General features: G+C 43.6%; 1 protein-coding gene across 1 annotated transcript in view; it reads right to left on the reverse strand.

Annotated features, from left to right (window-relative positions):
- Nucleotides 1-11,970, reverse strand: part of CASTOR2 (cytosolic arginine sensor for mTORC1 subunit 2) — a 127,292-nt gene extending 115,322 nt beyond the window's left edge. The window contains exon 1 of the mRNA XM_009098705.4: nucleotides 11,567-11,970. Within this exon, the coding sequence (XP_009096953.1) occupies nucleotides 11,567-11,679 (113 nt within the window). The 5' untranslated portion in view covers nucleotides 11,680-11,970. The remainder of the gene's footprint in view (nucleotides 1-11,566) is intronic.
- Between the last annotated feature and the right edge of the window lie 2,090 nt (nucleotides 11,971-14,060).

Genomic DNA, 14,060 nt, shown 5'->3' on the forward strand with positions numbered 1-14,060 from the left:
CTATGTACAGACACAGAGCAATTGTCCTGGGATCAAACCTCAGCAGTCCCTGGAGTACAGCACTGGGATGGGTAATGTGATAAGGCATGAAGCCAGCAGCACGACTGCATGTACAGGAATTGTAAGAACCACTCAGAAATGCTTGGAGTAACTTGATAGCAATAGGAAGAATACAGAGAAAACACTTCCCTACAGTGAGGCTCTATCACATGACCACTCTTACAGTGGAATTTCAGAAACTGCATAATATCCAAAGCACCACATTTACTGCAGGGCATGCAGCACACAATACTGCTCTTGAAGTCAAACTAAGTCACATCTGGACTTCATGTCATTCTAATACTTTTCCTTACTTAGGTCAAGGACACAAATGAAACTTCTATGTAGAGGCCTTGGGTAGCAGTAACTTCATTAGTCTTGTGCATCCATCCAACATCACTACAAATTGCAATTAAGTTGTCTGCACCAGCACAGAAGTGAGTGCATGCCCTTTCCCAAGGCAAGCTTTGCTCTTACCAAGCTATGGAATTTTTTGGCATCTACTTTGTTTCACTTAGTTTATCACAGTTTAAAGGCAATAAGCAGTTTCACCTGAAATGCTCACAAAGCACCAATGAACTACTGCACCAAACAGTCTCATTCATACCAACAGTTCTCTCAGTAACAGAAGAGGCTCCCCAGTTTCACTTTTAAGTTTAAAAAACACTTTTTCATGCTGAGATGAGACATTAAATCACGGATTATAATGCTCTGCCAAAGTAATGCCAAATGGAGCAAAGCATTACAATGTGAATGAGGTCAACAACATGTTAGCACAGCAGAGAGCAAAGCTCCATGCATGGCTTTAAGCACAAGATCCCAATGGACAAAATCCTGAGCAAGCTGCTTGGGCAGCCTCTGCCTTGAGCTGGGGGGTTGGGCTACCTGATCTTCAGAGATCCTTCTTGACCTCACCCATTCTGGGAAGATTTGCTATTTTCTAAGTTTGTGACTGTACCAGGCTTGGACTAAAACTGCACAAAAAGTTTGAGACTCCACTGCTGCATTAACCCTCAGTCCCACATGAGGCTCCTGGGCAGTCATGAGCCATCCATGCTCATTCACAAGGCCAGCTCTGGCCTTTATCACCTCCCTTCATCTTTCTCCCCATTAAACCATAAAGCCTGCTCTGGTCAAACCAAATTCTTGCTTACTTTTCTGTGTTCAGTCAACATCAAACTGGTGTAGCAAAGTAGTTTCTGGCAGTCATCAAAATATTGTTACACTGTGTGCCAGGAGCACTGACAAGAAAACAATCACTGAAAAACAATATCTGTGTTAAAAATGATGCTCTGTTCCTTAGGATTCCAGTTGTTCTGCACATCTGTACCTTGTCTGCAATGCAGCTACTTCATCCATTTTATTTTCCATAATGAAGCATTGATTTTGTTTGCAAAAAATTTGCTTTAACCACTCTACATTGGTGGCATTTTACCTGAAGAAAAATCTCTTAAGAAACATAATCTCTGTCAATTTGTGACCACTAAATTTGTGAGATGGAACCATTGCAAAGCACACAGTCCCACCACTCACAGCAGAAAACCATCCCCAAACTAGACTCACCTGCAGGAAGCTCAAGAGAGACTGAGCCACAAGTGTGTGGTTTCACACCTCGCTGGCTCAGCAGATGCAAACAAACTACACAAAACAAAACCCTGCTTGGTTTACAAAAATGCCAAATGCGTAATAACATGCAACTCCCAACACATCATCTCAGTATATCATAAATTGCCTGAAATCTATCCCCACAGCAGTGAAAGTGAAACACCACCCTTCTGCAACCAAGTGGTTTCAATATGAGAACAATTAAGAGCACAATTTTATTTTAACATTAGTTCATCTGATATAAAGATAGCTGAAATCCAAAAATTTTTTCAGAGACAATATTATCTTGAGTGTGAGATATTTTAAACAACATTTATCAAAATATGTTTGCTGCTCCAAACTCCAAAGCAAATTATACACATCAGCTGAGGAGAAGTCACTGACAAAGACACTGTAACCAGTCCACTTACCCAACACACCAGATTTTGACAGTGTATTATCTTCCACAAGATGGGTGATTCCACAGTATTTTCCTAATTTCAAATTACTCAGTTTAGTTTGAAATGATCAATAGTTAATTCCACGCTGGGAAACAAATTAGGAACTTTTCTGAAAAGGCAAGTAAACTTGGTTTTCTTCTTCCAGTCTGCAAATAAAAAGTAGGTGTAGAAGGCTGAGACCTCCCAGCTCCAATGTCTTGCCAAGCAGTCTCAAGTCACCACTGGCTTCATTTGTTTAGTACAGGTCATGTTACACTGCTTAGTTATAAACACAAAATAAACTGAGATTTTTTTTTTCCTAAATACTTAGCACATTTAATAGTGTGGTGTAGTTTAAAAAGAGCAAATGAAAATGTTTGCTTTCCATGTTACAAACTCTGATTCCCACCCAAAAGTAGCTTGAAAAAGATCACAACTGAAAGACTAAGCATGATAAGTCATCCATCATTTTCAAAAAAGCACAAAAATAAAGATTAAGTAAATCTATGTAAATGTATACAGTTGCTTAGATGCATGCAGAGTATATCCTTCTCAATATTACGAGCTACCTTTTTTTATTCATGCCAAGAATACATTTATTTGCAAGTGAGTGCCTTAGAGGTTATCAAGGGAAAAGAGTCGATCTTTCTTTAGGAAAAGAAATAAAAACTACAAATGTTAAGCAAGATTAACATGGGCCATTTCAGTCAAGGTCTCAGACTTATCAGCTTCCACCAACTCACCCTGTAAAAACATGCATGGAATAAGAAAGGGCTGAATACTGATCTTTTAATCACAGAACTAGGATAAATATTCAGATATTGCTAAAACCAGTGCATATCATTACCCAGATTCTCTTCATGTAACATTTTCAAAAAGTCTGAACAGAAAAAGTCAGGGAGAGTCACACATACATTTTTAACTGCTCCACCCATGTTGAAACTTGTAAATTTTCCCCTCTCAGGTTCAGAAATTCCCCCAGTATCAACTTTTAATATTGAATATTCATCTATTGAATACTTTGCACAAGACTTAAAAGTTGCTTTTTGCTCCTAAATAGGCACACCTTATGCTATCTCTAGTATCCTCTAGAATAATAACACTAAAACTTCACAGGAAAATATGATCTTCTCCTTTACAGTTACATCTCAGCCATACATTCACACTCCTGAAAGGGTTTGGATCCTACTTTATAAACAATTTGTATTGAAAAACTTTGGGTCAAGGACAGCTCACCATCAACAGCAGCCTACATCTCCCCACAATTACTGGCCAATAAGCAGCACAAGTATCTTAAAAACATTTATTCCATCACATTACCAAACAATAACTGGACCCCAAAATTCTGAAAAAATCCCTTTGCCTACCCAGGCAATCCCATAAAAGCATACCTCAGAGGTCCCCAAAGGATGAGTGGATGGTTTTCTGCCACCAAGCAAACTTGCCACTCCTCTCTTCCACATGCCAACTCTGTGCTAAACAGCAGCTCTGGTATTTGCTGGCAGATCTGGTATCTCTGGTATTACTGCTGGGAGCTTCCTAAAGCAGGCTGCAGATCAGAAGTAGGCTTTTTATTTTAATCTCTAGTAAGCCACACTTAACAGACCAAAGTAAGGTTGTTCTGGTTGGTGAGAAAGTTTAGGTGCTCACTGCATTTCTCTGGATGTGAAAATAAACCATTAATAACCAGTACATAATGTTTATTATATATCAGACCATAAAAATGAGATCAGATGCTCTATTTCAGTGGTCAGCACAGTAAAACTTTGTGTAATACTTCTGGGACTAACAAGGCCTTGAATAGTAATGAAACTGGCTTAATCAATCTTCATTTCTTTTGTGCCATAATAGAACATTTTTACCTGCTGTTTTCTTTCTTAACATATATATCTTATCTACACAAAACTCAGATGAGTTGAAGGTGGGGAGAAGAGCTCTTTTTACTTCGAAATGCTAACAGCAGCTCAGAGGCTTTACTCTGAACTATAATGAATGGAGATGTTTCCTCACAATCTTGTTGGATAATTCTTCCTTTACCAACTTTCAGTTACCAGCAGATGAGAGCTGGAGTTTACTCTTGAGTTGGCAGTAAACAAAAGAACAAATCCATATTGTTTCTGGTGAGAAAAGGAATTGGAGCCTTTATCCAAATATATTAAAACTCTAACATGCAGGATGAATAAGAAGATGTGTGTTGGATAAATGAGGTGGTGTGCTAAACAGAATTAAAGAAAAAAATCAACAGAAAGACATCTTTATAGAGAATGACCAAGGCATTGCCAAAGAATTCAGCTATCAAATAGAGATTTAAGTTATTATAGTTTAAGTTATAATTCAGTAGAGGGGTAGACTGTGGATTCAGACTGTTGTGTTAATGAACAATTCAGCTGTTACTTCTAGATGACAAATACACAGTATTCATACTTTCCCATAACAGACCTGCACTGGCTCTGCTGCTGAAGCACAGCAGTACCAGCTTGCAGGAAGAGCCATCTAACTGATAAAAGCCACATTTTTAATTTAAATACTGACTTTCACCTCAAAACAATAAAAAACACTCATCTGAGGGGATCTTTAATGAGTTACATGGCAAAAGAGGAGTATTTTTTTTCATCTTTTCTATTTCTCAGCTCAACATGAGCAGGCACCATTGATGTTTTTTTAACATAACTGATGTTGTACCTTATCCACAGGTGATGCATCTCATCTATGTGACAGCTTTCCCAATGAACTGAAACATGGGAAATAAGGACAAACAAGTAACCCACTACAAAGTACAGGCAAATATCTATTTATTTTAAAAGTACAATATCTAAATCAACATTTCTCCAGCACACAGTGCTGCCCAGCATTGCACTCTAGGTTTGATCTAGTACTTCCATTCCACCTTTGGAATCTCATTTAGTTTCGAAGCACTCCTGTCAGTTTCTGACTTGGCATCAGCCTCAGCCTGATGAGACCACATGGTAGGTTGAGAACTGACTGCATGACAGAACTGCCAGGCAAAGAAAGAAAATCAGGCAGTGCCCCACTGGTAAGCCATGTGCCAGAAGCAGAAAATAAAGGGAAAAAAATAACATGTGTAGATAAACAGTAAGAGACCATCAGGAATCCTATTCCTTCCAAGGTTTAACATGTTAAAACACTGCAGAATGCTCTCATAGCCCAGCAGCAGCTGAAACACCCAGCAGCCTTGAACACAAACTGATGACATCCACAATTAAAGAGCTTATATATTTCCTTAGCCCAAACAAGTAAATTCTGTTCTCTCCACCTACTCAGTTAGCTGATTCTCACTAGCTCTACTCATCCTGAACATCCACCAGCAAGTTCAGCACCATAAATGCCCATGGTGACACAAACAGGGCAGCAGAGTGCTCTGGGGAAGGGCAGGCAGGCAGCTCTAGCCATGAGGCTTCCCATCACTGCAGCCTCCTGTGGTGTCTGGACATCAGCACTCACTCCTTCTGTAACAGATGGTCACCAAATCACACTGAAAAAGAAGTCCCCACACCTCAGATATCACACACATATACACATACCCAGAAAATAAAATATTCAAGGCATTTGGGAGTTTTTGCCACAACAAAAGGAAACATGAGCAACATGTTTTAGATGAGCAGATATGACCTTATAACTGGCAAAAGCCTTTACTCAGTGGTCTTCCTAGGATGTACAGGATGGCAGGAGCCATGAGAGACCCAAAAAAAAAAAGGTTTTAATGATAGGAGTAACTTGGCTTTGCCAGATAATCATGCAGTGTTGCAGGCCGATCTGTTTCTCATATAAGGGCATAAACAACATGTGTTTGTCTGAGTTCATACCAAAGGAAACAGACTGCTGATCTCAATGTCCTCAAATGATACATGGATACATTTTAAGCACTTGTTTTTCCTATTATATTCTGAAGTCCAAAATAGACTTTTTATTACAGTATCTCCAATTTCAGGACACCTATACAGTAAACAAATGATCAGGGAATGAGAAACACTTATATTAATAGCAACAGCACACTGTTCATAAGTGGAGGTGTCAGTTATTACTAAGCAAAACGGACAGATTACTAAAAATATCACCACAAACGTAAAGACAATAAACCTAGTTTTATTTTCTGCTCAAAAGCCAAAGAAAATCCAGATTATTCCGTACATTTTTTTCCCCATTCACTTCTTGCTACATTTTTATTGGAATGAATATTTTTAAGGACTCTCCACACCAAGAATACGTTCTGCCTCCAAGCATCCCATTGTAGTGGGATCACTACATCCCATCTAGCCTCTCTGGGAAGCATCCCATTCACATGGATAGCCATCTGTGTGCAGTGCTAAACCTGTAAGCTTGCAAAGTGTCTAATTCTGTGTCAAGTCACCAATATACATAAACTGAAGCACCTTGAAAAAGAACCCAGACTGACAGATGCATTTGGAATGGCTGCATTTAAACATTTCAGGTGACCAAGGTCTCATCCTTTACAAATGCAGAACTTTTTCCTTCTCTTCAGCATTGAAAAATAATCATCTTCTCAAACCAAAGAGTATCAAAAAACCCTCAGATTTTAAAATTTGTAATGACCTACAATTGACACATGACCTACAATTAGGTCATTTAAACACCGAGCCCTGTGAGCAAACTAACTGCTCAACTTTATTCTATTATTAATTTAATAGCTTTACAATTTAAATAATACCTTTCTCCCTCAAACACTTCACTGCTTACTACCAAATCTTTAGATTAGGTACTGGAACAGACAGGAAAAATAACTTGTTAGCATTGACTCCACATGTTCAGGGGTCTACTAAAGCATTACCCAGAAATCAGGCTAACTACATGACACAAACCCAGTGCTTGCAAGAACCCTGACCCCACTTTATTTTCCTGGACTCTCCATATATTTTTATATACTCTGCAAAGACAAGGGTAGGCTCACCTTCCTACCATCTGTTGCATGCACTGGTGGCTCAATGCATGCATTATCCCAAACTGTCCTCCATGCAGATTTAACTCCTTTGCACTAAAAGGAATCACAGAATTTGCTGAGTTGGAAGGGACCCACAAGGGTCACTGAGTCCAGCTCCTGGCCTGCACAGCACCATCCCTGAGAGTCACACCGTGTGCCTGAGTGTTGGCCAAACACTCCTGGAGCTCTGCCAGCCCTGGTGCTGTGACCACTGCCCTGGGAGCCTGTTCAGTGCCAGCCACCCTCTGGGGGAAGAACCTGTTCCTAACATCCAGCCTTAACCCCCCTGACACAGCTTCAGGCCATTCCTCAGCTGCCATCACTGTCACACCAGCAGAGATCAGGGTCTGCCCCTGCTCTTCCCCTCCCCAGGGAGCTGCAGACTGCAGTGAGTCCCCTCAGGCTCCTCTGGTCCAGCTGAGCAGCCCCAGTGCCCTCAGCAGCTCCTCACACGGTTTCCCCTCACGGCCTCGCCGTGCTCGTGGCCTCCTTTGCACTCTCTCTCTCCGTTTCATTTCTCCCTCACACTGAGCTGCCCAAACCTGCCCACAGCACTCGAGGTGAGGCCCCCAGAGCAGAGCAGAGCAGGACCATCCCTCCCTGCCCCCACTGGCACTGCTGGGCCTGGAGCCCAGGACAGGGATGGCCCTGCTGGCCCCAGGGCACGGCTGGCCCAGGTCCCACTGGCCACCAGCCAGGACCACCAGGTCCCTTTGTGTGGTGCTGCTGTCCACATCTCCTTCCCCAGGCTGTACCCACACCCAGGGCTGCCCCAACCCAGGTGCAGAATCCAGCACTTTTCCTTGTTGGATGAAGTTATAAAGTATATTGCAATTAGGAGGGGAAAAAAAAATCAAGACAAGAATGTAGCAGAACAGTATTTGTATCAAGTCCTCCAGCAGGTTACTTGTGGCACCTCTCCCAGCAGCATGAGACAGTTTAACCAGGGAAGCAGAGACACAACTTTGGTGTGAGGGAAGCTGCTCATTCTGCAGCACACAGGGAGATGAAGGCAGGAGTTTTCAGATGGGCACAGCTCTCTGTCCCAGAGAACTAGCATTTACAGAGGCACATACAAAAGAAAAATAACACAATGGTGAAGCCACACACAATTGTTATATTTACTTGCATAAATACAGTGCACAGCTTCTGAATAGGTGAAAATCCTCGGAACCTGCACCAAGGAACATTCAAGCCAGACACAATAAGCCGAGCTGGAAGGGACTCACAAAGATAATCAAGTCCAACTCTTAGGTGAGTGGCTTGTATGAGGGTTGAATCCCCAACCCTGGTGCTATCAGCACCATGCCCTAACCAACACAATCAATTGAACACCAGAATGGTGGTGACAGCAACAGCAAAAACATCAGACACATGCAAATCTTCAGCATGCCACTAAAAAAGACACAGATCACTCCTCCACTGGGGTGCCTGGCAGAGCCTGCTGAAATCAGTAGGCCTGCACTGACAAAAGCAGAACACCAAGAGCACAGTCCTCAGTGTAACTGCTTAGCAGTTCCACTATTATTTATTCCTAGACGACCTCTCTTAATGCAGCTTTGCATAAAATACCTCATGCCTAACTTAAAGTTATGATTAAGAGCATTTTCCTTTTCTCTCAGTCCAGCCCACTATTTCATTCACTGATGGTCTCACCTCTTCACTGTGTTAGCTGCTGTCTTGCTTCTGGCCATCAGAATACTCTCAAAACTGCTGTTCTCTGTACCAGAAAATATTGCTATTGTAACAGAAGCTAAATTAAAACACTTGTGTCATGAACAAGGGCAAGAGTGTGAGAGAGTGGCAAAAGGCCAAATAAAAAGGGAGATTTGTTACTTTTCCTTCCCAAGAGGATTAAGAAAAATGTGCCAGATTAAAAAAATAACTGTTCCAGCCCTTTTTCCTGATGTATGACAACATGAAAGAGACTCTCCAAATCACTTCTCACAGGAGGCTGTGTAAAAACCCTCGTTTCTTGCATGACTAACATAAGAATACTGATGATGTCATTGTCACCCCTTTGGGTCACATCTATCCTACAAATCATTATTTCTTACTGGCAGCCTTGCAGCACGAGTGAAACTCTGTTTAAAGTCTCACTGGGAAAATGTAGGTGATGTAGTAACTGGTATCTTTGCTATCTCTTTAGAACAGATTGGCAGGGATGTGGACCACCTCCCTCTTTCACTCCCCTGAGGGGTTCTTTGCACATGGGGTGTGTGGGATAGGAGATTTGTCTCGCACCCTTATAAGAAGTTGTTGACTTTTGGGCATATTCACTTTTTAAAGGAGGAGGAGAGAGAAACAGCGAGGTCATAAATGTATAGAGTTACATCTCCCAGAGACCCTCATCTTTCTTATCCACCCGATGTTGATCAGAGAAGATTCGTGGGGCAGGGACCTTGTTTGCCACAGGGCATGCAAAAGCACTCAGGAGAAAAGCATTTCAGTGCTGTCAGTTGTCTCAAGAATGACACATACAAGCTTCCCCTGCATCTCTACTGGCTGCAAAAATAACAAAATTAACAAAAGGGAAATAAAGAGAAGTTTCCCATGCCAACAAATCATTCCACAAACATCTGTTGTTCCTGGTCAGTGAGATTCCATGGAAGGTAAGGAAAGATTGATACTCACGGTGTATATGTTAAAAGACAGCACAGCAACCAGAGACAACACAAAACAGTCAGGTGCTGCACCCAAATGCTGGACAAGGTATCACCCCAAAGGGGTTATCTTACTGCCCTGACCCTTTCACAGGTCTCTAACATTGAAAACCTGAAATGTAATGGGAAACAAAACGACATGACCATCCCTGAAGTTTGAAAAATAAAAATAAAAAAAAAATTATAAAAATCCCAAACAAACAGAAAAAGCCCCAAGAAACTCCAGTCTATGTGTTAAGAGTGACAGATTAAAGACTTCATTGTTGACAGTAAAAGTGACATTTTAAGCATGGGAGAGGAAGCAACAAGACCTTCAAAAAATCAGCAGCAACTTTCAATTACAATGAAACAACACATAAAAATAGAAGCTTAAGACTGAGGACCCTTTAATGCCCTATGGAGTATTCAGGGACAGCAGTAAACAAGGTGCTGATATACTTTACACTGCAAACAATGTTAGTAGAAAGCCAATTGGGACAAGCCCCAAATCAGAGTGAAATTTCAAGGCATGAAGTTTGAGATAAAGGGCTGTAATCAAATTACACCACAAATGGGTCCATTCATCTGTAAGCATTTAAACAGAGAGCATTGAATTACAGTTTGAAATAAAACAAATTAATTTGTTTTCTATTTCTCAAATATCTATTCATTATTTTCCTACTGCCAAAGAAAATTTCCCACCTTAATACAAGAATGAATGTGGGGAGAAAACTGAAATACTAATTATGAGGCAGGAAAAACAAGAAGAGTTTGAACTGTGTTATTTACATTCCCATTCCTCTTTCTGAATAGCGTGAAGTCAACAAACTAAGTGAAGACAGAAGAATCTGCAATTGCAATTCAAGTTGTTTTGTGTAAAAGGCCTAGCACCTTACGTACATCCAATAAACTGGCCAGAGGGTTTTTTTTCCTCCCCCTAAATTAAAAAAAAAAATTCTCACAGTGCCACCAGTGCCCTCCGCTATATTCTTCTTTTTCCTGAAAGCTATCACAATCCAAACGAGTTAACACCACAATATTTAAGTGCAGGGCATGCATCCCCCAATTTGGCAGCGCTGGAAAAGCTCCTTTTAAACAAACCCGCCCGTGGAGGAGCCGCTCTTTTTGTAAGCGCTGCGAGGAACAACAAGCCTTGGGGGAAAAAAAAAAAAAAACAACAAAAAAAGCCCCCCAAAACCCAACAAAAACAGAGAGAGCGAGAGAGGGGAAAAAACCCAGCAGCACTCCTGCTGCTGCTGCTCGGGCTGCCGTTGTTGCCTTTGTTGTCCGGCGGGCGCCCCGAGCCTGCGGCCGGCCCGGCCGGGCCCCCACCTGCTCCCATTCATCGGCCGGCCCGGCCGGGCAGCGGGCAGGAGGCGCACGGGGGCTGCCCTAGAGCTGCTCGGAGACACCCTCAACTCCAGCGCTGATCCTCAGCACCATCTCCCCGTCCTGGGATGGGGGGTGTGCGTAGGGAACACGCAGGTGTTCTCAGCACCCCCCCAAAATCCCTGTCCTCTGGCGAGGAGGGCGACCCCCCTGACCCAGCAGCCTGACTTACTGGAGGAGGGTGCCATCACCCACCCCAGCACCCTGCCCCTCGGCAGAAAGGAGGGTGACCCCCACCCCAACGCTGTCCCCTTGCAAGGAGGGGTGTCCTCCATCCCAGGACCCTGCTTTATTTTTCTTTCCTCCCAAGGAGGAGAGCACCCATCAACCCTCCCCCTTTCCAAGGAGGTTGCCCTGCTCACTTGCAAGGCAGATGCCCCCACTCCAGCCCCTCGGAGAGAAGGAGGGTGCCCTGCCAGCACCCAGTCCCCTCGTAGCGAGGGGGATACGCCCCCAACACTGTCCCCCCGCAAGGAGGACGCCCCCTCCCCCGCTGCCCCATCCCCAGCACCTACCTCGTCTTAGAGGACAGGAAAGCAAGTTTGATTAATCCATAGGTAAACAACTGGATGCTCTCCTTGGCTATGCTGGCCACTCTGAGCCTGTGCTCTAGGATGTGCAGTTCCATCTTTTCCTCTTTCTCATTTGTAGTTCATCTATCCCTGGGGTTTATGTTGTGTTTTTGAATGGGGAGGGGGAGGGGGGGCTGTTATTGTCGGTGCCTTCTCTTTTTTTTTTTTTTTTTTTCTTTTTCTTTTTCCCCTCCCCGCTTCCGTCTGTCCCTTCCCAGCTCCGGGGGCAGGAGCAGGGGATGAGGGAGCAGAGGGTGCAAAAGTTGGAGCGGCGGGGAGGCCGGCGGGGCGCGGAGCGGAGCAGCGGAGCCCGGAGTGCCGAGCAGCTGGTGCTCGCTGGAACAAACAACTTGCCACTCAAGCCCGGCCCGGTGCGCATGCGCCGCGCCCCGCGGCATGCTGGGACTTGGAGTCCGCGCCTCCGCCGTGGCCGCCCCGCCCCGCCCCTGAGGGCGCCCGCCCGGCCCCACTCCCCACCCGCCCTCAGGGGCGGCTTGGACCGGGCATTAAAAAAAAACATAAAGCGTTAAAGCGAGAATCAACGCTGGTAAGGGTGTTGTTTTGGTTTGTTTCATTTTCTTTGTATTTATCAGCTTGCTGGGAAATCTTTCACAGCCCAAAAACTAGCAGGAAGGAGAACTTTACAAGTTTTCATTAACAGCAGGGAAATACTCAAATCCTACCTCCTTCATTCCTTCACGTGGCAGATGGGAAATCCTTGTCTGTTTCACTGTGCAGCAAAAATAACGTGGGAAAAACCCGTTCACTTTCCATGTGAGTGTTGCAGAGGTAATACAGAGCTGTCAATAACATAAAAGTGGCCCTGTGTGTGCTGTAATGCTGGGAGGGTGAGGAGCTGGAAGGGTAAGGAGCTGGAAGGAAGGGTGATCGGCCTGTTTGTCCCCATTCTTGCCCCACTCCTCAGCACAAGGAGGCTGAATGGAAGTAGCAAGGGATGGGCCTCCAAACCAGTCCCAGAAATGGGATTGCTCCAGGGTGCCCCAGGGAGAGTGAGCACCTCTGTGCTGCACCACTGACACCACAGTGACCAACAGCAGTCAAACTCAGCCTCGGGGTATTCATGAAACAGGGCTTAGGCAATAAAACTGATTCAGGTTCTGTACGAGGGTCCCTCTGACTTTGGATCACACTGATTCTGCCGTGAACACACCACCAGCACCTAGTCACTATGGCCCTTTTCACCAAAAGATTTCAAATGAGTTTTATGAAGACCACCAAGAGAAACCTTTCTGTTCTACACAGGGAAACTGAGTCGTGGCATGTGTCCAAGGGCCCAAGATGAGAGCTCGGCCAGCCAAGCCCCACTCCGAGTGACTCCTCTCCCCTACAGAGCAAGAAGAGCTTCTGCAATTGGAAGTTAAGTTTTTTAGGATCTGTTGTTTTGCAGAAATCCCTTGTCTGGAGATAAGCTTCCAAAACTAGGATTTCAAAGCCCTTTTGTTCTGTTAATTCCCATGGGTTGGCTGTATTTTTCCCCTGGACATGTCTGTTCTTCCTCTGTCTGTGGCCATAATCCTAAAAGGCTGTCTTAATTTTGCTGTATCCAAAAAGGAAAAACTTGAAATTCGAGGCATTCATATTGATAGTTTGTCAAAATCATTTAGAGGAAATACAACCAACATAAAGTATCAAATCTCTATTTCGTTTTTAAAATGCCTTTAAAAAACTAGTTTTCCTTCATGGCCTCACAGTTCCTGTGACTAGGCATTGCATTTTATGAAGCTGAAGAGGATTTTTAATCTGCTTCCACTGCCAGTTGAAGGTCTTGGATGTGAAAGCTCTGAATGTGTCTGTGCCCAGCTACAAAAAATGCCTGCAACTGCATCTACAAATCACAGAGATACATACCTGTGTTCTTCTGGGACAATGCAGACCACAGAGTCCAGAAGGAAGCAGCCAGGGACAAAATACACACACCATCTTGGTTGCTGGGATCTTCCAGAGGAAATCAGACAAATGTAGCCTGAATAATTCCTAGGAAGTGCTGCAAAACTTTCCTCTTTTAAGAGATTTTCCCATTATAGTCAGAACACCATTCACAACATCAACTCTTCCACTTCCCACAGAGAGAAAAATATGTTGCCCCCCAGCAGAGCTTTCTCAACCCACAGAGTCCAGACACTCCAGGAAGGCCACCAGGGATTACGCTATTACAGACTAATTACCACAGAAAATGCTTACATGAAACAATGAGAAAGTTAGAACAGACCCAAAGGTAAAATCAGTGGGAACCTTTTGAACAAGCATCTCATCAGAGACTTTGTTCTGCCTGCAGGGAAGGAGAAAAGGAGGCCCTGAGTTAGTCATCTGTATTTACTAAAAAAAAAAAAAAGAAGCATTAAGCAAACAAACAAACAAAAAAATCCCACCCCCCCGAGCCCACAAAACACAAAAATACTTCTTCATTTTGTGAGTT

This window comes from Serinus canaria, chromosome 19 (genome assembly GCF_022539315.1).
Source record: "Serinus canaria isolate serCan28SL12 chromosome 19, serCan2020, whole genome shotgun sequence".
Classification (NCBI taxonomy): Eukaryota; Metazoa; Chordata; class Aves; order Passeriformes; family Fringillidae; genus Serinus; species Serinus canaria.